Source organism: Nasonia vitripennis, assembly GCF_009193385.2.
Source record: "Nasonia vitripennis strain AsymCx chromosome 2 unlocalized genomic scaffold, Nvit_psr_1.1 chr2_random0008, whole genome shotgun sequence".
NCBI lineage: Eukaryota > Metazoa > Arthropoda > Insecta > Hymenoptera > Pteromalidae > Nasonia > Nasonia vitripennis.
In genome coordinates this window covers 1,086,081-1,111,469 of record NW_022279615.1, presented here as the reverse complement: position 1 = coordinate 1,111,469, position 25,389 = coordinate 1,086,081, and the positions used below count along the sequence as shown (strand labels likewise).

Genomic DNA, 25,389 nt, shown 5'->3' with positions numbered 1-25,389 from the left:
CAAACATATTCCGCGAAACATTGCATAAAATTATTTCTAAAATATTTCACCGAAAGATTTGCTGAAATATTTATGGAATCTGCCATTATTATTTCTTGGAAAATTCTAAAATCTTTGTTTGATATTTTTTGAATTAATCATTAAACTTTCCACTCATATTACGCGGAATATTGCATAGAATTATCAAAGAAATCTTCCGCCGGAATAATTGTTGAAATATTCATGAAATGCGTTTTTAATATTTCTGGGAAAATTCTTAACTGTTTTTTGATATTTCTTGAATTATTCATGAAAGTATTCACACATATTTTGCGGAATATTGAATAGAATTTAGAAGAATTATTTCCCAAAATTTCTACCGGAAATTTTATTAAAAAATGTATGGAATCTTTATAAATTTTATACGAATTATTTCCTAAATCTTCCACTGGAAATGTTATTAAAAAATTTATGAAATTTTATGTATACATATTTCTTTTTGTCCTATCAGCACCGAAAGTACGCTTTTTTTGTGCATGTATTGCGGGTGGAAAGTGTCTCATTTACGCTCTTGGGCGGAAAATTGAGCCCTTGGGCCGAAAGTAAGTCCTTGGGCTCTCTACTTTTTGCCCTTTATTACATGCCCTCTAAAACGAACTTCCAGTACAGGTATTCAACAAAACTCTGCTGGGAAGAGCCGTTTGAAACAGATAGAAGTCGATAAGATGTTTTATCGGCTCTAATGGAGAATCTTAATGCCATTTTTTGATAAAATACGATATAAGTCGATATACTACGTGCCGATAAAGGTCGATAGATGCCGATAAAAACTCTATGCGAAAAATCACAATTAAAATCAATAGACTCAAGATCATCTTGAATTTTATCAATTTTAATTGTAATTTGTTGCCTAGAGTTTCGATCGGCTTGTATTGACCAATATCGGCCTATATCGACTTATATCACAATTTATCAAGCCCTAATGCAAAAAATGGCAATAAAATGCACTATTCAAATCGATAAAACATCTTATCGACTTCTATCAACTTGGAATATGGAAAGTATCGTGGAAACCAATATGAAAGTATCGTGTGCACGATGAACTCCAAGTAGGCCATCTGACGAGTATGATTGCCACACTCGCTTCGCTCAGTCAGCAACTTTCACATTTGCCTGTAATCGCATTCTTTCTGCCCTTGATACACAAAATACTATTTAAACTTCTGAAATAATTTTGAAACGTTTTTGCAGTATTTATCAAAGCTTCAAAACATATTCTGTAGAAACTTGCATAGAATTATTTCCGAAATCTTTCACCGACATGTTTCATGAAATATTTATAGAATCTTCCCCTTACGAAAAAATCCTGTAGGATTTCATGTAGAAAAAAAAATCCTATAGGAACTCTACTAAACAAGAAAAGCCGCAACATGTATGCAGGAAATCCTATAGTAGGATTACATACATGATTTTCTATAGGATATCCTACAGGAAACCCTGCAGGATTTTTCCGTAAGGGTCTATACATATCTATTTAGAACTTCCAAAATATAGTTTTTGATGTTAGTGGGTGTAAAATGCTTATTTTGTGCCCGCAAAAGCGGTGCGAAATATGATTCATTTGCGCCCTTGCTGCATAAAGTACGATTTTGATTATTTCTTGAAATGCTCATGAAAGCTTTAATACACATTTCATGATACACATTATTATTCGCATAATATTCTATGTGAATGTTTACTGCAATATTCCGGAAATCTTCCATGCATATTGTTTGGAAATTTCAAAATAATTTGTGTATATCTCTTCAAATATTCATGAAAGCTTCCATGCATATTCCAAACACCCTAGTGGAAATAATTGGGTGTGCCAAAGTATGCTAAAGTGTGTCAAAGTGTGCCAAAGTGTGCCAAAGTGTGCCATACTATGCTAGTGTGCCAAAGTGTTCAAATTCGGAAATTTGCTGCACTTTGGCACACTTTGACACACATGGGTTTTTCGGAAACAAACCCCGATAACATGATGTCGGCTGAATGACGACACCGAGACTGCTCGGAATGGGCCACGCGTGACGTCCAGGTACCCCTGCTCCATGACCCGGAAATGACGGCATTGTGCTCAGCACAATGCTGGCACGTGGTGCAAGCATCGTGCCGGCACTTAAATTAAGAAAAAACAAAAAAATTGAAACCCTAACGGGGATTGAACACTGAACCTTTCAGTTAGCAGGCTGGCACTTTACCACTCGACCACGAACACTTGTTACAAGTCATAGCTAATTGTGTCCTTATGTACTGCGAGCAGCTGTTGATGTTAATAAAGTTGCAAGTTATTGTAATAAACAATCACCAAAATTATTAGCGAGTGGACTAATATTAGCAATATTGTATTACTGTTAACGCAGTACCAATCAGCTTATAAATCACCTTGATAGTTCCATGTATTTATAGTCAGCAAGACGTTATAACAGATCTCACATGTAAATTTTTCGTAAAGTTACTAGGAATCTTAGACAGTGCTCGAATACTTCAGACAGTGTTTGCAGTGTCTGTATAGATAAGTAGGTTAAAAATTTAATTTAAGTAATAATATCACCCTATATTTATATATTGGGAACTTATCTACTATCTTTACTATGATTAGAGGTTATATAGACGAATTTATTTAAAAAATATAAAAAGAAAGCCCTATCAATTCAAACAATACTTGTAACTTGATACAAACAAATTATTGTACTCAATGATTATAGCTAGTAGGCCTCCCAAATTTTTCTCCTTTTTTTTCAAAAATCTTTCTGGGTAGTTAAGATTACATATTTAGTAGTCCAACCGCTTATTTGTATCGTAATAATCGGAGGCTGAAAAAAGATATTTTTTAATGTACAATCGATGGACATTGATTCTGAGGTAACGTGTTCGAAACGAGACCGTCGCTAAATGGTCTCGTTTTGCGCCAGACTGAGTCGCCATCTACTGAGCGATTGGTGTAGCTCTTGGTGCTAAAAAGTTTAGAATCGCAGAAACGATGTAACTGAGAAGCGCGAAATCAAAAATTCAAAATATGCAAAGCTCATAAATAAAAATAAATGTTTTTTCTAAATAGAATTTTTTTATTTGTAGAAAAACGTGTTTGTATAAAAAATATTTAATTATAAACAGAATAGGCGAATACATCCTCACGTCTAAAACAAAAACAGTTTTAAATCTTAACTATTATGTAATAGTTACATTTAAAGTAATCTTATCTCTATGAACATTTTCAAGGGTATCGAACAATCTTAATAATACATTAAATGATGAGCAACAAACTTCTAAGTGAGTATCACCAAAATGATACTCAATAATCTGGACACGATAACAAGTTCAGTGAGTATCTTAAAGTTTCAGTTATGAAAATTATAATCCAATGTTACAAATTAGTGTAACTGATAAAAGATTGTAAGAGGATTTGAAACAAAACCTTGTGTCAGTGAGAACCTCATTGGACTTGGTACCGTGTCCAGTTTATTGAATCAAATTTGCTTTCTGGACCCTTTGTTAACTTTTACAAATCTACTTAAATCATATAAGCAACACTTAGTTTCTAAAAGTTGATAGAAAAGTTATCTATTCCTTGTATGTGCTGAACAAAATACTTCAAAAAAACAAATTCTTTCAAAAGCTGTCTGCTACGTGGCGTCAATAATTCGACTGTAGTTTGATGACTAATTAATCTTAAATTTATTGAGCAGTATATGCCTTACGCAGCTTTACGTATTTCGTCTTGACTCATTTCGCTAGAATGTAAAAATTCAGTGTTACAATCAGATCACAATATAATTTTTTTTACTTACCATCAACATCATCTACGATTTCCGGATGTGCTTGCGTGATGGTCCTTGAAATCTCATCGAATAATTGGAATCAACGATCTTCATTTTTATAATTCATGTCCAAGCTATTATAAAGAAATAGCCTTGCCTGCATTTTTCGCGCCAATGTTATTTCATAGGTCTCCATAATATCTTGAACGAATATAACGAAATTAAAATCGCATTTATTGTAATTCGCGCAGTTTGTCATAGAAGAAAACGCGTATATCTTACCTATATGTTCAAAACTTCACGACGTAGTATAGTTGCCGTAAAGGTTAAAGATTCTAAAATACTTGATTTGTATTGTTTCAAACAATACTGCTGCTGCGTTAAATTCGCGAACACTAAAACTTATCTTTCTTACAAAGAGAGAAGAGGAAGAAAGTCGTGTCGTCTCACCGCTAAGGGCTGTTTCCAACTTCCTATCACTGCAGAGCCCGAGAGGTGAGTAAATCACAAATTTGATGGCCGGACGTTATCTGTTTGTGAAAGCGCGCAAAAATTCACTTGTCCCCTGTCTGTTTCTCGAGTAAAAAACGTTTTTTTAGATTTTTTAGATTTATCTCAAGCGATGTACTTTTAATTTCCACTCGGAGGCCCATGTGTGAATATTCTGGTTCATCACTGAGATATTCATATGGGCCTCCGAGTGGAAATTAAAAGTACATCACTTGAGATGAATTCAACTTTAAATATTGTTTCATCATTGTAAAAGAAATAGTCATGCAAAAGATCAGGTCTTCACGTATATTAGTTTCCGGAGGAGATCAACAACCAAATTTAAAAAACAGGTATCGTAATCCAAACCTCTTGTAACTTTTAAATGTGAAAATTATCATTAATGCATTGGCAAAAGAGATCAAGTTATTATGACTTTCTGCATATAAAATAAAATAATAATACGTTAAAAACCAGAAATACAACTGGCTAGAGTTTGAAAAATTTTCGTTTTAGTGTGAAAAGTAGGCCACGTTGAGGCACGTGTAGAAAGGGCCAAAAAAGTATGTGTGTAATATATATATATATATATAATATATATATATATATATATATATATATATATATATATATATATATATATATATATATATATATATATTATATATATATATATATATATATATATATATATATTATATATATATATATATATATATATATATATATATATATATATATATATACAGGGTGTTTCATTTTAATCCGACCACGACAAAAAACCATGGAAAAACTAATTTTAACGAAAAATGACCTTAACAAAAGTTGAAGGGGGTAAAGGGGGCCATCGAATGACACAAACACCTTTGACCTTGAACTCGATTTTCAAGGTCATTTGAGGGTAATTGTGATTTTTTTAAATAGGAACCTCTATTTTAGACCTTGGAATCGGATAGAGCGGAAAAAATTACGTCGCAAAGGATATTTTAAGTTTGCTTTGGTGACCTTGAGATGGTCAATTCAAGGTCAAATAACAAAAAATCTGCTAAACAGCTGTTTATCTGGTTTTATTTTACTGATGTCGAAAGATGACCTTGACAAAAGTTGAAGGGAGTAAAAGGGGCCATCTAATGACACCAACACCTTTGACCTTGAACTTGATTTTCGAGGTCATTTGAAGGTCATTGTATTTTTTTAACGGGAACCCCTATTTTTGACCTCGGAATACGGAGCAGCGGAAAAAATTACGTCGGAAATGACATTTCATGTTTGCCTTAGTGACCTTGAGAAGGTCAATTCAAGGTCAAATAAGAAGTATCAGCCTAAGATTGTTTTCCTTTCAATTTTTTCGTAGAATTATCATTTTGTTATTGTAATAAACATTAAGAGAATAATTGACATAAATTTGATTATGCTTTGCTGACTTCAAAGCCATTTTAAGGTCAGATGTGCAAAAATGCAATATCAAATGTTATGTGGAGTCCAGTTCCCTTTGGGGTGCAAAATTCGATGAGGAAAATTAGTAGCCAATTGTGTCCACGTCGTTCCTGAGTAACGCTAAAGATAGGATAAAAATTCGCTTACGAAAACATCCCAAGAACTGAATAGAATCCAAAAAAATGGTGGTGTCTTTGGGCACCTACATTCAAATCTGTACATAATAAAAGTGAGAGGCAAGGAGACTCACTCTAATCAAGCACCCCAAAGGGAACACAATCCTATTACGTCCACGTCGTTATTCCTGGGCAACACTAAAGTTAGCATATAAATATGGACTCCACATAACATTTGATATTGCATTTTTGCACTTTTGACCTTACAAAATGGCTTTGAAGTCAGCAAAGCATAATCACATTTTAAGTCAATTATTCTCTTAATGTTTATTACAATAACAAAATGATAATTCTACGAAAAAATTGAAAGGAAAACAATCTTAAGCTGATACTTCTTATTTGACCTTGAATTGACCTTCTCAAGGTCACTAAGGCAAACATGAAATGTCATTTCCGACGTAATTTTTTCCGCTGCTCCGTATTCCGAGGTCAAAAATAGGGGTTCCCGTTAAAAAAATACAATGACCTTCAGATGACATTGAAAATCGAGTTCAAGGTCAAAGGTGTTGGTGTCATTAGATGGCCCCTTTTGCTCCCTTCAACTTTTGTCAAGGTCATCTTTCGACATCAGTAAAATAAAACCAGATAAACAGCTGTTTAGCAGATTTTTTGTTATTTGACCTTGAATTGACCTTCTCAAGGTTACCAAAGCAAACTTAAAATATCCTTTGCGACGTAATTTTATCCACTCTATCCGATTCCAAGGTCTAAAATAGAGGTTCCTATTTAAAAAAATCACAATTACCCTCAAATGACCTTGAAAATCGAGTTCAAGGTCATAGGTGTTTGTGTCATTCGATGGCCCCCTTTACCCCCTTCAACTTTTGTTAAGGTCATTTTTCGTTAAAATTAGTTTTTCCATGGTTTTTTGTCGTGATCGGATTAAAATGAAACACCCTGTATATATGGACACACACACACACACCCTTCACACACGCCTCCTCTTACACACACACACACACACGCACGCACACATATATTGTAACGGGGTGAGACTTGACAATGAGAGGAGAAAATCATAAAAGGAGACGCCGGGACCGAGAATCAATCCGGCGCTCCGGAGATCTCTAGGCGCGCGTGCTACCACTTAAGCCATTTAATAATTTTTACGATGCCAACTCTATTTTTTTAATGTATACCTGTTAAGCCTGTCAGAGAAATATCCTAAAAAATTTTCGCTGTATATATGTTTAAGTAGGACATAAATTATTCATGAAATAATTTTGAAATATTTCAAAATTATTTTATGAAATATTTCCTGAAATATTTTTGAAATATTACAAAAATATTTCGTAAATATTTCCTAAAATATTTTTATAATATATCAAAATTATTTCATGAATTATTTTATAAAACATATTTTTATAGATTCTTCAAATATGATAGTTTATTATGTACCAAGGGCGTAAACTATGCTTTTTTAGCCCGAATGTGAAGTTTACAATACGAGTCAAGGCGAGTTAGCGCGAGCCGGAGCTATTTAGAGCAGGGTATTTGGCCCTCCACTATTTCTTAATACTCTAAAAAGCACAACGTTCAATATTTATTTCGATATTGATCACGCGCAGTTTATGCAGCAGAATGAAAAGCAATTAAAACATGTAGCTGAAATCTATAAAACAGTCTCTCTATATTACTTTCACGGTCACCGAATCCTTCTAGCTGGCAGTTTTATGCAAGATTTCAGTAAATATTCGATTACTGTTAGTTACAATTTTACACACGTTTTATTTTAAAAATATTGCAGAAGGCTTTTATGGATCTTTCAAAGTATTGATTTTTGGCATATTTTATGCTGCGAGGATTCTATCTATATAATAATTATTGCAATAATTGTTCTTAAATAGCACTTTGTTGAAGCGTGTTCCGCGTTTTCGAAGTTTACTCTGAGATAGAGTCTTTTTAAAGCACGCTTTAAGATAGCGCCTCTTTGATGTCGTTGCAGACACCTTGTTCTTGAAAGATTTTCTGAAATAGCACCTTTTTTCATTCAACCATCGATATACGCAATAAATTGAGGTGGCAAAATAGCTTCTGGCACTTACTTATTTGCGACACTTTTTATTTTTGAGTAGGTTTATGACATTACTACTCTGAATAGAAATTTGCATTGAGAATTAAGTTTTCAAAAATATTCTCACTCTGAAAATTTTCAGAAGCTAAGCTTCTGATGCTTCATTTACAAAAATGTTTTAGAAATCTGCAAAAGGAAGAAACGTTTCCTGAAAAGTTCTGGTTAATGTTGCTGGTACGCATGCACCGCTCGCGACCAAACATGTGCGACAGAGGCCGTCGCCTAACCTTTCCCACTACCGTTACCTTCTGATACTTAAATTAGACATAAAAATGAATTTTGTTCGAACTCTTTCGAGATACCTATTTCTTTCTTTTCACCAGCGGTAACTTCAATGTTTACAATCTCGGTCGATAACGTTTCCTGCATGTACCGACAGCGACCGGCAAAAAGCTCTATGCCCCGTATAACGTATAGTTTCCTCAAAAAATAAAGTTCAAATCTGTTAATTAACAATGATGGTGTTCCGATCACAGATCATACTATGGCACACAGAAGCCTGCAGATGCAAATGATTTTCTCCAACGTTTTACCGATGAAGCCAAGTTACTTTTTGATAACGGTTATACATACAACAACAAAAAATTCAATGTGAAGATTGATAGATTTATTCTTGATGCGCTTGCCAAAGCTTTCGTACTTAATACGAAATATTCCAGTGGATACAGTAGTTGCTCAAAATGTATTGTGGAAGGTGAGTATTTCAGATCAGTTTGTTTTCCGATTACTGATTTGAAGAGTCTGCATGAATATTGCCATAAACTGTTAAGGACTGATACTAAGTTCAAATATTTAGAATATCTTGATGATTATCAAAAAGCATCTACTGCACTAAAGGATTTACCAGGAATTGGATTAGTCTTCAACGTTCCGTTAGATTCCATGTACCTTATATATTTAGGTGCAATGAGACAATTAATACGGCATTGGCTTGGTAGCAAAGAACGATGTAACAAATATTATAAATTATCGCAGGCTAAAATAACTACTGTATCTGATAGATTGGAGAGACTCAGTTTTACGTTACCTTTTGATTTTAATAGACGTTGTAGATCCTTAACTTATTGTAAAATTTGGAAGGCCACCGAATTTAGACATTTTTTACTGTATTTTGGAACAGCGATTCTAAAGGACATTTTTAAAAAAAACATTTACGAAAACTTTTTACTATTGCATGTTACGAATAAAAATTTGGTACAAAATAATGCAAATATCCTATATGCTGAATCACAACTTATACATTTTATTCATACTTTTCAAGATATTTATGGTTATTATAATGTCACGCACAATATCCATAATTTACTAAATGTAGCCAAAGATGTTAAAAAATATGGTCCTTTAGAATCATTCAGTGCGTTTCCATTCGAAAATTATATATGTTCATTAAAAAAACGAGTAAGGATGGGTGAAAAACCATTGCAACAAATTACCAGAAGGCTTACTGAGTATGAATCCATAGTCGATATACGACAGCAAAAGAATGTGCAAAAAATTGAATTATGTGCTAGTAAAACTCATTATAATGGAAATTTAGCAGGTAACCGCGAATATTGCTCTCAGTATAAAATCCTGTCAAATAACATCATCAATATAAACGTAGCCGATACTAGAAATAACTGTAATATGCTTAAGAATAATACTGATATTAATGTTGTTAATATTATAAAAAGTAATGGAAGTTTGTATTTGATAGGTAGGCTTTGTGTAAAACAAAAAGATTTATTTACTTTAGGAAAATTTCATAGAGGTACTGTAAGTGTCAATTTGGAAAGATTTTTTTTACTTTAGGAAAATTTCATAGTGGTACCGTAAGTGTTAATTTGGTCGGCGAATCTACTTTCTTGGAATATTCGAATTGTAACATGATTATACTAAAAGTATTTAAAATTAGCTGCGCGACAGGATTTATAACTTATCCTTTATTGCACACGTTCGTATTTTTTTATTTTTTTTTTTACATGGCATTTGGAACTAGAAAGTTCATCGCCTCATCTACGCAAGCCTTCCACGCTGCCCTATCTTGTGTCAACCCCACCCAAGATGCACCTCTCCGATCGACACCCACCCGTCCTATTTCTACTAGATCCGCTTTTACGTTGTCCTCCCATCTAAGTCTAGGTCTACCTAGAGGTCGCGTTACCATCGGCCTGCCCTTCATGACACGCGCTGCCGTACGGTCGTCTCCCATTCTCGCTACGTGCCCTGCCCATCCCAATCAGCGCGATTTTATTATTCTGTTAATATTTGGTGACGCGTACAGATTGTGTAACTCATCATTGTGTAGTCTCCTCCATTCCCCGGTTTCCTCATCTTTCTTCGGCCCGTATATTTTTCGTAAGACTTTATTTTCACATACCCTAAAATGGTTGTCCGCCTGCTTAGTGAGAGACCACGTTTCGCACCCGTGCAGAACCACCGGCAGTATTACTGTCCTGTATATTCTTATTTTAACGTTTTTAGACAACAGCCTCGACTTAAGTAAATTACTCACGGCGTAGAAGCAAGCATTACCCGAATGGAGTCTCTTATTTATTTCGACATTAATCTCGTTTCTATCATTTATGGTCGTACCCAGATACCTGAATTCGCTAACCTTTTCAAAAGTAAAATTCCCAACTCTGCGATCTTCCTCCCCTCTGCAGATGCCTAGCTTATCCACAATCATGTACTTTGTTTTTGATTCACTCACTTCTAACCCTGTATACTCCATCGCTTTTATGAGGATTTCCGCGTTTCTTGCTACCGTTTCCCTACAATCACCCAGTATATCCAAATCATCTGCGTAGCCTAGTATCTGCGTTGTTCCATTAAGCGTTGCGCCTATCTGGCTAACCTGCATTTTTCTAACGGCATACTCTAACGTTAAGTTGAACAGCACCGTAGAGAGCCCATCCCCTTGTTTTAAACCATCGCGTATCATGAAGGGTTCTGATACATTACCGCCTACTCTGACCTTTCCCGTGCTTCCGTTCAGATATATTTGAATTAATCTCACGAGTTTTTTCGGTACACCGAGAAGTACTAGAATTTGATACATTTTGCTTCGCTTAATAGAGTCGTACGCTTTTTTAAAATCTATAAATAGTTGGTGTATGGTTTCGCAAAATTCCCACTTTTTCTCTAACAACTGTCTTATGGTAAACATTTGATCGCTCGTCGATCTGTTGCGCCGAAATCCGCACTGATAATCTCCTACTATATCTTCCGCGAATGGAGTGAGTCTAGCTTGTATTACGTTTGATAGAACTTTGTAGCACGTTGCTAAAAGTGAAATACCCCTATAGTTATTGCAGTCTGTCTTATCCCCCTTTTTAAAAATCGGTATAATGATAGATTCCTTCCAATTTTCGGGTATTGTTTCATTTTTCCAGATGGCACATACTAGTTTATAGATTTTGGAAGTGAGCTCGACGTCCCCATATTTGAGTAACTCAGCTGGTATAGAGTCATTTCCCGCGGCTTTGTTGTTTTTTAGTTTTTTAATCGCTGCCTCTACTTCTTGGTAGCTCGGTTCCTCCACGTGGGGTTCAGCAGTGTGAATTTCGTCCCCTAATTCTTCGCTATTTTCGTGCACGTTTAATAATTTATCGAAATAATTTTTCCACAGTGACAGTAATTCGTTGTCATTTGTTACGAGGTCCCCGTTTTCGTCCTTCATCAATTGCGCTCTACTCCTAAAACCCTTTCTGATGGCGTTAATCCCTCTGTACATTTCGCGGGGGTTATTTTCCTTACTGTTAGTTTCTATTCTCCTAATAAGATTCTTTTGATACTCCCGCTTCTTATTTCTGTAGATCGCGCTCGTCTGTTTCCTTACGTTAGAATACTCTTCTACGGTCCTATCGCTTCTATTTTGTAAGATATCTAATTTAGCCTTTTTGCGCCTTTCAAACCAGAGTTCGCACTCTTCGTCAAACCATGATTTGCTCTTTGGCTTTTTCTTTTTACCCAGTACTTTGTTCGCGGCCTCTTTTACCGTTTTCTCGATGTCCCCCCATAAGCTATTCGGTTCGTCATTCCTCTCCGGCGATGTGTTTGCTTCTTCAAGTGCCTGAAACCTGTTATTAATTTCTATCTGGTACCTAATTCGCTCTGTTCTATCTCGTAGTTTCTCAATATCGAAGCTTTCTACCTTGTTTGCTCGCTTACTATTTTGATTCGCTACTAGTCTAGCTCTTAATTTGGCTACTACTAGGAAGTGGTCCGAGTCGCTATCTGCCCCTCTATAAGCCCTTACGTCAAGAACATTAGTATGACGTCTTTTTTCAATGAGGAAATGATCAATTTGGTTCTGTGTGGCCCCGTCCGGCGATGTCCACGTTGCCTTGTGTATGTTCTTGTGCTTAAAACACGTAGTTTTGATTATAAGATCTTTTGCCGCCGCGAAATTTATGACCCTAATACCATTATCATTGCTGGCTTCGTGCAGGCTTTCCTTACCTATAGTAGGCCTAAACATTTCCTCCCTACCTATTTTAGCATTGAAATCGCCTAATACTATTCTTGTGTCGTAAGACGTGAACTGGTCGATTACCTGCTCTAAAGTTTCGTAATAGAGATCCTTAGCTTCTTCTTCTTTGTCCTCCGTAGGACAGTGTACATTAATAAATACATATCTATACCATTCACCTTCGATAATGATGTACGAGAGCCTATCATTGACGGATTTGAAACTTTTAACCGAATGTATGATGCTTTTGCTTACGAGAAATCCGGTGCCTAGAGATCCCCCACTCCCGGCCCCATATAGGTACCTGAAGTTACCCGATGCTAGTACTCCGCCATCTGGCCACCGTGATTCCTGTATTGCTACCAAATCTAGATTGTACCTATCAGCTTCCTTTACGAGTTCTTTAAACGCACCTGCTCTGTGTAGACTGCGAACGTTCGTATAGCAAAATTAAAAATCAGCGTTTCATACCAATGATTTCGATTTTTTTTTTCTGATAATTTCTGCATTTGAAAATCGTAAAAATGTCAAGTAGTGTCTGCAATTTATCAACCAGTTTTTTTTATAATTTTTTTCATATATAAAACGCTCTATTAATACATTAATAATAATTAATTACAAATAAACACTTTTCTATCGTTATTTCACAACATGATAACAGCGAGTTTTATTCAACAAATACAGTGTAAAATAGAAATGTAATCGCCTTATGCACATCAGCCATCATCCGTATTGTATTTGGAATTATCATGTTTTCATGTCTATATAATAAATTAATTGCAATTTATTTGCGCTAAATATAATACCTGTACAAAGTTATTAAGAATGGCGGATTATAAAATTTAATGTATCACATAATCACATGATTTCGACTTCACGTTTCCAGTGAAAAATTAGTGGAATGGTATATAAAACATATTTGAATTATTATAAATAACAAAGTTTACTGACAGTTTGCCGATAGATAGTTATATCTTTATACATTCTAACATCATAAAATGCACTTCATCAACATATTTCAATACCGTTTTCTATTTAAGTTAGTTTCTTTTTTACCGGGTTGATTTGAAATATTGTATTATATTTGTTCCCTGTATATTTCGTAAAATATTGAAACAAAAGATTTTTTGTAACATACGCACGATTTTCGCGTTTTTTCTATTAATAGAGACGAAAGTAACTGTTGTTTTTTTTGGCCGGCGGGTAAAAGAATAATTTAGCGGTCAAAAAAGTTTTATTTATTGAATTTGTAATAATTTGTCATTTACCAATCACCCGAGAATTAAATTGATTTATTTATTAATTTTCAATTGCATAATTTATTTATTAACTCGTCTTCTCCGCAAACTCCACACTAGGTCTAAAAATACTTTTCAGAGGATCAAAAATAGTACATAAAATCATATTTCTTGCATTTTCTTTTGAAAATAATTTTTTATGAATTCCACTTTTTAAATTAGCAAGTACATACCAATTTATAGTATCTCCCTACAATATTGCAAAGCAATATTAGAAAATCATTACACTCTAAATAGATAATTGTAATGAAATGTATTTATTTATTTATTTAGTTGAATATCACTGAACAAACATGAGGAAATACTAAATCATTAAAAACGAAAATTTCGTACTAAGAGTGGTGCCATCAAAATGTCTGTCTACTGACAAAAAAAGCTATTATTACCACCGTACAAAGATTCAGGGAAATTTCAAAGAGCAGTAATTAATGATATAGACGTTGGAGACGATTGGGCAGATGTCGAAATCACCCGCTTCATAAAATCGAAAGGTATAATTGTTGTCGTCTGAATGTACAAATATAACGGCTGATTTTTCCGAATTTTTCATAAATATTAGGTGTAAAAATGAATTCGCTGCCTTTATGCAAAATTAAAATTAGTCAAAATTTTTGCGAAACCATAAAAATGCGAAAATAAGGTGCCGAATATATTCCTTATCAGTTCCGTCCATGCTTACTAATATTTTTGAAAGGGTATATTGTCTAGATACTGAAATAAAATATTTTAAACTCTTTTTTTGGAATAAACGAAATTTAATCATGCTCCGTAAACACGTCATTAAACATATTATTTTTCACATGAAAAAGTACGTGAGAAATCGCGTGATTAATCGAAACTAATTACTTACAATAATTTTTTTTATTGAATAACATTATTAAAAACGCAAAATTTATAAGTATGCTGCCCTATTTACGTGTTACTATCCGATTTTAGAATTTTCCAAGAAATATTAATAGAAGATTCCATAAATATTTCAGTAAATCTTTCGATGAAAGATTTTAGAAATAGTTATATGCAATATTTCGCTGAATATGTTTGGAAACTTCTATGAATAGTTAAAAAAATATTCGAAAAATTATTATGAATATTCCAATGAAATCATTACGAAAGTTTCCATTAATATTTCAGTAAATCTCCCAGTGAAAGTTTTTAGAAATAATTTTATGCAATATTTTGCAGAATATGTTTGGAAACTTCCATTAATAATCTGAGAAATATTCCAAAAACTTATTAGGAATATTCCAATGGAATATTTTAGAAAAATTCCTACAATATTCCATGATATTTGTATAAATTTTGTCTTTCACGAAATATTACTAAAACATTTATGAAAGATTCCACTGGAATGTACCACTGGAGTATTTTGAAATATTCCACTGCAATTTTTCATGCTATGTAGGAGGGCATCCTACTTCTGAATTTGGAGTCTTTAATAATTTTATTTAATAAAAATATTATTGCAAGTAAATTACGTAATTAATTGCGTGGTTAATTACGTGGTTGGTTGCATGATTTATCACGTGACTAATCGTGTGATTTCTCTAAAAATATCATACAATATTGTTTTTTTAGATGCTTTTACCACTTTGATTACAAGGAGTGTGTAGAAGCAATAAAGAGAAATACTACTGAATTGCCAAGTGACCCTGAAAAACTTAAATCCTCGCGGTCTTTTAGAGCAAAACATTAGACCGTACATGATGAAACTAATGATAGTACACCAGCAAATAAACATAAGAGTAAAGCAAATCTTTCGAGGCCGATACAAGAATTTTTTTATGCCGATGATAAAACATTGTCTGGAGAAAAAAGCACTACGATTAAAAAAAAACAACCGAAATAAGGGCTCCGAAGATGAGATTGATGATTCATCTGCTGCTAGTTCTCAGGAAGATAATGAATGAATGAAGTTGATCCGTTAGCGTTGATAGAAGTTCCATAAACTCTTGGAATTGACATAGTTAACGTTGAAACTTGTCTGACTTCAGAAGGTATAGTTTTCTTTCATTTTAAATGCACATATTTTGTCACCTGAATATCCATATTGAACAAACTGCAGTGCAAATTGACATTATAACAACTTTAGCTCGTTTTTAAACCTTAACTCTCATCTAACAGTTTTTTAAATTTATAAATACAATTAATGATCTTTTCCATAAGTTTTTATTTTGGGAAAGAATCTGTCGGTCAACACAAAACGCATAATTTTTCTGACTACTTTTTGTCATTAAATTGTTCATTTTTTTAATATGGCATAATTAAGTTTGTTTGTGGTGAACGATAGATTCCCTTTCAAAATAAAATCTGAAAACTTTGTTTGTACTCTTTGAAAGTGAATATGTATTGTTAAACAATCGATAATATTCGTTTTAAAATCACGTAATTCTAATGACATTTGGCAGAATATTTATACATAAACGGCAATTTTATTGTAATTTGTTTTTATTATTTGTTATAATCTAATTGGTTACTTCTGACACCTAAATGCTGTACACTAAAATACCCTACATAAATTTATTTTCCTGCACTAACAAAGTCTACACAGATATGTTTTGCACAAAAATTCTGTACACAAATGTTTAATACATGTGTTATATTGTATATGATTTGCCATTAGTTACTGCAAAAAATAGAGCACCACTTGGTAAAACTTCTGGTAACTCTCAATCATTAATTTCTTCTAAAAATCAGCGTAACTCTCGTACAGCATCGCCAACCTTATTTGACAAGGAAAAGACGACGGAAAATTCGAAGGACAAGACGAAGGGAAATACGAAGGAAAAGACAAAGGAGAAGGCAAAAGCAAACACGTCAGGAACGAATAATGCTGCAACGATCAGTATACAATTTGAAAGTCCCGAAGAAGGGCTAAAAATATGTATTCGTAAGTTTCTATTTAATGATTCTATTAATGATTTTATCTAATAACTGCAGCATTTTTATATTAATATATACAAAATAATTTTAATGAAACAATATACTGTGCCATTAATGCCATGCAAAGACCATTATATCTAAATTTTACCAACACCATCTACGCAAAGCATACTGAACGTTTTGTTCTGACTGAATTTTTAAAACTGTTATTTTAAATATAAATATTTCATCTTATTATACTGTTAAGGTGCAAATTCATTCAGCGCATAACGAATGTTTACTAAAGTTAATTATATAGCATTATTACTTAATTGTAGTAGTCGCAAATAATTGTTTAAGTAAGTCATTAATCTTACTATAAATGCGCATAGTGATTCTTCAAAATTTAATAAAATATTTTAGTATAGTACTAGAGGGGTACCCCCCTGCTCGCTTCGCTCGCCAATCCCCAATTTTAAAATAGGTAGTAATTATAAGTTGAAATTATTTCTACTGCGGTTCTAATTCTAATTATATTCGATATTCGAAAATCTATTATGTTTAAACTCGCAGTGGTTACTTATAACATAATACATAGCAACCGTATCAACAACATATAACAACAAATTCTTAGCAGCTTTGTATTCACGTCTCGACAAAAATTTGGTTTGCAAACAAAAGTTTGACTTAAATTCGCAGTTTTACTCGCGATTTTTTAATTCTATATGCACAAATAGTTTGGTTATTCCTATAAAACTGAATTCAAAATTAAATCGCGAGTTTTTATACATAAATTATTATCTATAAAATTTTGACATAGTAGATGGACAGAACATCCAATAAAATATCAGAATGTGAAATAGAAACAAAAATCTTCGGAGATGGCAATTGCTTATTTCATTGCTTTTCGTATTTTTTGTTTAATATGGAAGAAAATCATATGAAAATTGGAGCCAAAATTGTAAATCATGTTTATGAGAATTGGGAACATTTTGAGCCATTTATCTTAAGCGACGAATCTTTAAAAATGACTGATAGAAGTACTTATAAAATGCATATGTCAATGAATGGTACGTACGTCAGTGAAGTGGAAATTACAGCATTTGTTCCTGTATATTCTAGAGAATTTCAAGGTGTTAAAATTAAAGATAAATATGAGATCAGAAAATATTAATTTTTCATCTTATATTTTAAATATTGGTGATGGACATATTGATAGTTTAAAGATTCCAGATAAATGGAAAACTAATAACATATGCAATATAATTTACGGTTCAGTTATATCTGTAAATGGTGATCTTTTAAACAGAGTAAAGTTATCGCCCCATAAAGAAGTTGTATATTATAGTATCAATTTCGCTAGACATAAAGGTGTTGATGTAACTCATAGTGATGCTGAATTAAAATATCCAACAGAATATACAAATTCTCTGAAATTTCCAGATTTCCCAGTACATAAATTGACTTTAAAAAAAAGTACAATAGTCATGCAGTAACATTTGTCTGCGCGAGTCCTCGTTTTTCGGAAAAATCAACATTAAAATTGGATGCCGCCAAGCCAGTACCTAAAAATGTAATCTGCTTTTGGCTTGAAAATGGCGGTATATAATATTTTTATTCATCCATATCGACTGCACATGTAACGCGAGATTACGGCCAGACGGGTTCGGGTTTTTAATTTTAGCATCTTGATAAGGAAGATGCTCCCAAATAAAATTCATTCTCGACTTTATCATATCTTTAGTGAATACCAAATCTAGTAACCTGCAATCTACGTTTTCCAATTCGAGTGGATCGGTGTTTTCAAGAATCGAGCCCGGATCCTGCGTCTGCGTTACAGCAGAGCCCAAAACACTGAGAATATGCTTGATAGCTAAAACAACTGTTCCTTTATCTCCATCTTCTCCGGATTTGTGAGAATCTTTGGTGAGTATCTTGTGCAGCTTTCTGTAAGCATCTGTCTTCTGATTAATTGGTATTTTCTTGGTAAACAGCTGGTTAATTAGATTTGGTACGTTGGTCTTGGCTATGTTAAGCTGAATAATAGTGTGCTTTGGCAAATTAGTGCTCAAAGATAGATTCTCCAAACGGGTGCTGATCGGCGGTAGACTCTCATCTGGTAGTTGCTGCACTTAGAGCTGCACGTGCTGTAAGAAAACCAAACCACCACAAGCACCTCTGTTGTGCAAGATCTTTAATAACTATATAATAAAAATGAACAAATTTTAAAATCGAGTCAAATTCTAAACTACAGTTGCCCTCTCCAAAATCAAAGACGGTTAATGATGAATCTGCAACAAATGGAAATGATTTGAGCAAGGAAGTTAAAAAGATTAATTTTGGAGAACTGCCAAAACCAATATCAATTAATACAGCGATAGATACTCTAGAAACAAACAGGGCACCTGTGCCCAAAAAGGTGATTACGGTAAAATTGAGAAAGCTTGATAATTTGGAGACATTCAAAGCTGAACTGCAGTCAGTCGACAAAAGCGCAGGTAAATAAATCTTTAATATGTAATTTGAAAATGTAATCAAGTACTATAAATGAATTTGACTGCAGATAAAAGAACTAAGGGTTTTTTTGAACATGAGAAGTTTTCGACTAGCCAGTTCAGAAGTGTGTACAGCCTCTCAAATTCTGTTCACCAGAAGAAATGGAAAGTCATGCTATTTTTAATTTTACCAAACTAGAAGAACTGATAGAAATTCGATAGATGAAAAATAGATAGTATTCATTGATTCTCTAATTCTAAGAATTTCAAAAATCACTAATGTCAACATGATGCTGTAAGTAGACAATAATTAGGATTCTTTACTCTGATTATTTTCATTTGTTTTTTTTCAACTTTATCATTTCAATCAATAGATTGCAAACGTGAATGACACGTACAAGTAAAGCAGTGGAATACTTATTGATTTTCACAGGGTCTTTTGTTACTTTAGGATAAACTCCACTAATGAGAACTTAAGTAAACATTTTAATCTGTGCCAAGAATGGATTGTTCCGGATAGCAGAACAAAGGAAAAAAGAGACTGTTTTGGTATCAATACAAAGCAGTTTTTCCATTAGTTTGTATGCATCAAAGTAATACAGTTTTACATCAATCAGTATTACATCAAAGTTACAGTTAATACAACAAACTCAATGGATTTTTTGTTATGCTTTATTAGTGGTATAGAACGTATTATTAAACTTTACTGAAAAACAATTTTGCAAAGCAACAAAAGACATCCATGCAGATAGCAGTGCAGGCTTTCCCATGAATTATCGTTACAATCGAACGATGCAATCGCCTCGTTCTTTTGAGTATTTATGCATGAAAAAATGCATTAGTATATATGATATACTTTAATGCATTGGTATTGTTGGAGTGGTGGAATAAATAATAAACACTGAGGTTAATAATAATAATGTATATTGAAAAAGTAGTTAGGCTTGAGAGCCCAGTAGTCGGCACGTCCGATCACATCGGAGTCTTACAGGCAAGGGAAGAAAGAGAACAGAGTATACAGTGTAGTCGGCGCTTAGAGTATAGTCGCGAGGCATGCGCGGTACACTTGCTCTCTCGTGAGCTCGTCTGACTGCACGAAAACGTCGTCGACCAATAGATGGCGCGACGTGTACCTTTTTGGTACTTATAATCAAGATTATAATACTTACTATATTACAACACGCCTCCTTAAGTTTATAATCTTGATGAGATATATAATACATTTCCATGGTATGTTGCCAAGTTCAGGCCAAGTTCAATGTATTTGACCAAGTTCAAGCCAAGTTCAATGCTTGTCTATTTTTTATAAATTTTGTCTTATCGAGACTTTTTGTTAACATATCAGCTAAGTTCGAATTTGAATCTATTTTTACAATGTCAATTATTCCATTTTCATAATTTTCATTTATATAATGATACTGCACTTCGATGTGCTTTGAATTTTTTGTGAAGTTACCATATTTTGCAATCGCAATTGCACCTGAGTTATCCTCGTATATATTAATCGGGTTTTCGAAATTTACATCAAAAGATTCACATAATAGATTCCTAACAAACAAAACTTCAGTCACTGCTTCTGACATAGCAGTGTATTCTGCAAAAGTAGAACATTTTGTTACAGTACTTTGTTTATGCGTTTTCCAAAAAATTAAATTTCCAAACAATCTAATTACAAAGCCTGTTGTAGATTTTCTATCTACATTATCACCTGCATAATCAGAATCTACCATACAGTCTAATATTTCGGTATTAGCATTGTCGCAGTAAGTTAGTTTGAGATCTTTTGTTTTGTACAAATACTTAAGAATTCGCATCGCATATTTATAATGTGTTTGGTTATAACAGTTTTGGTAACGACTTAGGTAATTTACACTATAAGATATATCTGGCCTTGTACCTGTACTTATATATAATAGTTCGCCAATTAAATTTCTGTATTTTATATTTTCATCAATTTCACTAGCTTGTTCTAGTTTTAGGTTGGACTCCATTGGAGTATTATACAGTTTGGCATTTTCTAAATTATATTTTATAGCTAAAGATTCAATATACTTAGTCTGACTTAATGTCATTTTACTTCTATCATTACTGTAATCTATATCTATACCAATGTATTGGCTAATTTTGCCCATATCTTTCATTGCAAACCTTTGCATTAGACTAGCTTTAACTTTGTTTATTTTATTTTTGTCTTTGCAACAAATTAAGAGATCATCTACAAAGACTAGTATATATATTGGATCTTTACTTGTATTATTTACGTATAGACAGTAATCGTAATTACTTCTCATGAAATTCAATTTTTCAATATATTCGTTGAAACAATTATACCAGGCTCTAGGACTTTCTCGCAATCCGTATAATGCCTTTTGCAACTTGCAAACTTTATTGTCACCAGTCTCATAACCTTTCGGTTCATTTATATATACTTCGGTTGTTACATTACCATTTAAGAAAGCTGTCTCTACATCCATTTGTTCTATGAATAAATTATTTTTACAGCTGTAAGACAATAAAATTTTCAATGTTTGCATTTTGCCTACTGGTGAATAAACATTTTCAATGTATTCTCTTTGTTGAAATCCTCTTACAACTAATCTCGCTTTATAAACATTGTTATTTTTCTTTTTATAGACCCATTTTACATCAATTACCCTTTTGTCTTTTGGCCTTTCAACAATTTGCCAAGTATTATTTTTGTTTAGACTATTTATCTCTGAGTCCATTGCAATTTTCCATTGTTTATATTCATTTGAGTTTAACGCCTCCTCAAATGTATTCGGTATATTTGCATCAATGTAATTTACATAGATAAAATGAGTTACAGGATTTCCATATCTATTTACAGGACTTTTCTTTCTATTTGATTTTCTTTGCACTTTTAAGTTTGAATTTTCATTTTCAGCAATATCAGAGTTTAATTCGTTATCTCTACTTTCCCCGAAGGTCTGAGTAGAGATAAGAGAATTTTTTCTATTTGAATTTACATCATATTTATCAATTTTGGATTCATTTTCTAGTATTTCATTTCCTTTATTTTCAGATTCGCTATTTTCCAAATCTCTATCTTTTTCATCATCAAGTTTTTCTAAACAAATTAATTGAGTTTTTTCTTCAACTACTTGAACATGTCTAGCATGAATTATTCTACCATTTACCAAGACTCTATAACCATTTTCTACATAACCTACTAATACGCCTAATTGTGCTTTATCGTCCCATTTGCTTTTTCGTAAAGTTTCTGGTACTCTTACAAAGACACGACTACCATAAATTTTTAAGTTATCTACATTAGGTTTTTTACCAAAGAATAACTCGAAAGGAGTTTTATTTTCCGCTGTATTTGCAATTGTACGGTTTTTTAAATACGCGACCGTTTTTATGATTTCGGGCCAGTAACGCCTATGAATTTTAGCTTCTCGCATTAAACATCTACCCATATCCATTGCAGATCTATTATATCTCTCCGCTACTCCATTTAATTCATGGACGTAGGGTGGGCATGGCAATAACTCTATTCCTTTTGATTTTACAAAGTCATAAATTTCCTTATTTAAATATTCTTTGCCATTATCACATCGTAATTTTTTAACCTTTTTATTGAATTTATTTTCTACTAAATTAACAAATTCTTTCAAACAACTAGCTGTTTCAGCTTTACTTTTAATACAAAAAATTCTCGTGCATTTACTATAGTCATCAACAAAAGTTAGGAAATATTTTTCTCCACCATAACCAGTTGTGTTATGTGGACCATTCAAATCAGTATGAATCAATTCTAGAATTTCAGTTGTTTTTGATCTGCTATTTTCAAAAGGCACATTCGCCATTTTGCTTTCTATACAATTTGCGCATTTCATTTCGACATTTTCAATTTTTTCTGGCAATCCTTCAACTAATTTATTAGTTACTAGTTTATTTAAATATTGAAAATTTACATGGCCTAATGCCCTATGCCATTTTTCTTTGTCAGTTAGTTTTAGTGAATTTACATACATTTCATTACTTGCTCTTTTTGATACAAAACTTTTCATATAAAACAAATTTTCTTTTTTGTTTGCTACAGCTATCAACTCTCTAGATTTATTAAATATTTTTGCAATATCTTTAGTTGCTAATACTGTATAATTTTCAGTTATTTTTGCTAAACTCATCAAATTTTGTTTAATACCTTTAACGTAATAGACATTTTTTATATCAACATATTTTTGATTATAATAATTTTTAAAATAAGTCTTAACAGTACCTATTTTGGTTGCTTTTAACATTTTACCATCTGGTAATTTTACATCAACAGGATTCTTCAAATCTACACATTTATCAAAGAATTTATCATTTTTTATAATATGATCTGTGCAACCACTATCTAATAACCAATCGATTTCGCTACAATTTTCGCTATAACCTGTTACATGATTTACTTCACTTGTTTTATCATTCTTATACTTTTCCCGAGGATAGGTATAAGAATTGTTCGAGTCGTGGCATACCTGCGTTGTCCATGATTCAGATGAATAGTTGCCCTGTTGCTCGCTTGAAAAGTCACCTCTGGGTTGGCCTTGTCCTCTGCCTCGGCCACGACCTCTGTAGTTTCCACCTCTGTTGTAGCCTCTCTGATGACCTCGCTGACCTTGACTGGATTGAGCACCTCGTCCTCAGTTACTCTGCTGTGGTGGTCTCGTGCATGCATTTTTGTAATGTCCAACTTTTCCACAGTTGTAACATTTGCCTTCGAACTTGGCTGTAAAAGTACTTACATTACTCTTTTTATCAGAATCGTTTTTTGCATAATTTTTTTCTTTAATTTTCGATTTGACATAGTCTACTGTCCTTTGATCTTCTGGAATGACATCAATGAAGTCTCCTATGTAGCTGTAGCTTTGTGGTAGTGCTCGTATTAAATACCTCATCTTCTCTGTTTCATCTAGTTTTCCACCAGCCGCCTTGAACTCGTTCACGGATTTTTCGAATTCTGCGAAAAAATCGTCTACTTGATCAAAATTCTTCAACTTTACTTCTTCCAGCTTTCCTCTGCAAATTATTTGTAGTGACGTGGATTGCGTCGAGTACATTTTATCGAATTTTTCCATCATGTCAAATGCTGATTTACATTCACCAATGTATTCTAATTGTTTATCGGATACAGTGCTTATTATTATCGTTCTTGCTTTTAAATCTTTTTTCTGCCATTCATCTTCTTTATCTTTGTATGCAGCAGTTATTTTACTAGTTGCAGGTTCGTTACACTCTTTATATTCTAATAAAATCATCAATCTTATTTTCCAACTGGAGTAATTTGCACCATCAAACACGGGTATCATAATATCTTCAACTTTAGCTTGTTTTGTCATTTTTAATTCTTCTTCTTTGACACGTATATTCTCGTACACTTGATTTTTCAATACAACAATTTTCTTGATTTCTTTTAAAAATATTTTTCTAATCTTATTTCTTATTTTCTTTGTTAATTCAATATCTGTAGCATCTAATTCATTTTCTTGTTTTACTCTATGTTTAAGCCACGAGAACATGTGCTTAACCTCAAAATTGCCACGTGCTCTGTACTAGCACGTTACCACGTTTTTCACTTGCCGACTTTAATCTATTGACATCGCACTTGAATCTTTATTAATTTTCAAAATTCTTCTTATTGTTTAATACCTGACAACTTAATCTTTGTCACTGAGCATATATATTTGACTTGAACCTTTTCTTGACTGGTTAATCTTCACTTGAAATTTTTCTTTTTTTCGACGGCCGTTTCGACACAAAATTTAAATTTCAATGCTCCACAAGCATATAATCTTTCTGAGAAACTTTCTCCTTTAATTTCACTGCTCAATTTTTCACTGTGCGATTCATTTTGTTAACAATAACCGTTAACTTCTTTTCCACGTGGCTTTCTTCTTATCTCACTTTTTACCCCCCTCAATTTTGCATTTCCCCGAAGGTTAATGCAAAATTGAAAAAGTAAAGTTTCCAATGCTCTGCTACCATGTTGGAGTGGTGGAATAAATAATAAACACTGAGGTTAATAATAATAATGTATATTGAAAAAGTAGTTAGGCTTGAGAGCCCAGTAGTCGGCACGTCCGATCACATCGGAGTCTTACAGGCAAGGGAGGAAAGAGAACAGAGTATACAGTGTAGTCGGCGCTTAGAGTATAGTCGCGAGGCATGCGCGGTACATTTGCTCTCTCGTGAGCGAATGATTCACCTGTAGAAAAAACTGGTGCTGTGTTAAAGGATTCTGTATTGTACTACTTGCTAGTTTAAATAATTATATGTTTCCAGATATGTGCGTTTTCTATGAAGTTCCCAATTCCTAC

The 25,389-nt window shown here is 33.2% G+C and overlaps 2 protein-coding genes across 2 annotated transcripts in view; one reads left to right on the top strand and one right to left on the bottom strand.

The window, feature by feature from the left end:
* LOC100678874 (zinc finger protein 608) overlaps positions 1-25,389 on the bottom strand; it is a 157,870-nt gene that overhangs the window by 40,777 nt on the left and 91,704 nt on the right. The window lies entirely within an intron of this gene.
* Positions 9,360-19,595, top strand: LOC116738644. The gene is made up of 4 exons (XM_032601566.1): positions 9,360-9,651; positions 9,747-9,766; positions 18,820-19,063; positions 19,129-19,595. The coding sequence occupies exons 1-4, from the start codon at positions 9,360-9,362 to the stop codon at positions 19,257-19,259; spliced, it is 687 nt and encodes a 228-aa protein (XP_032457457.1). The 3' UTR covers positions 19,260-19,595.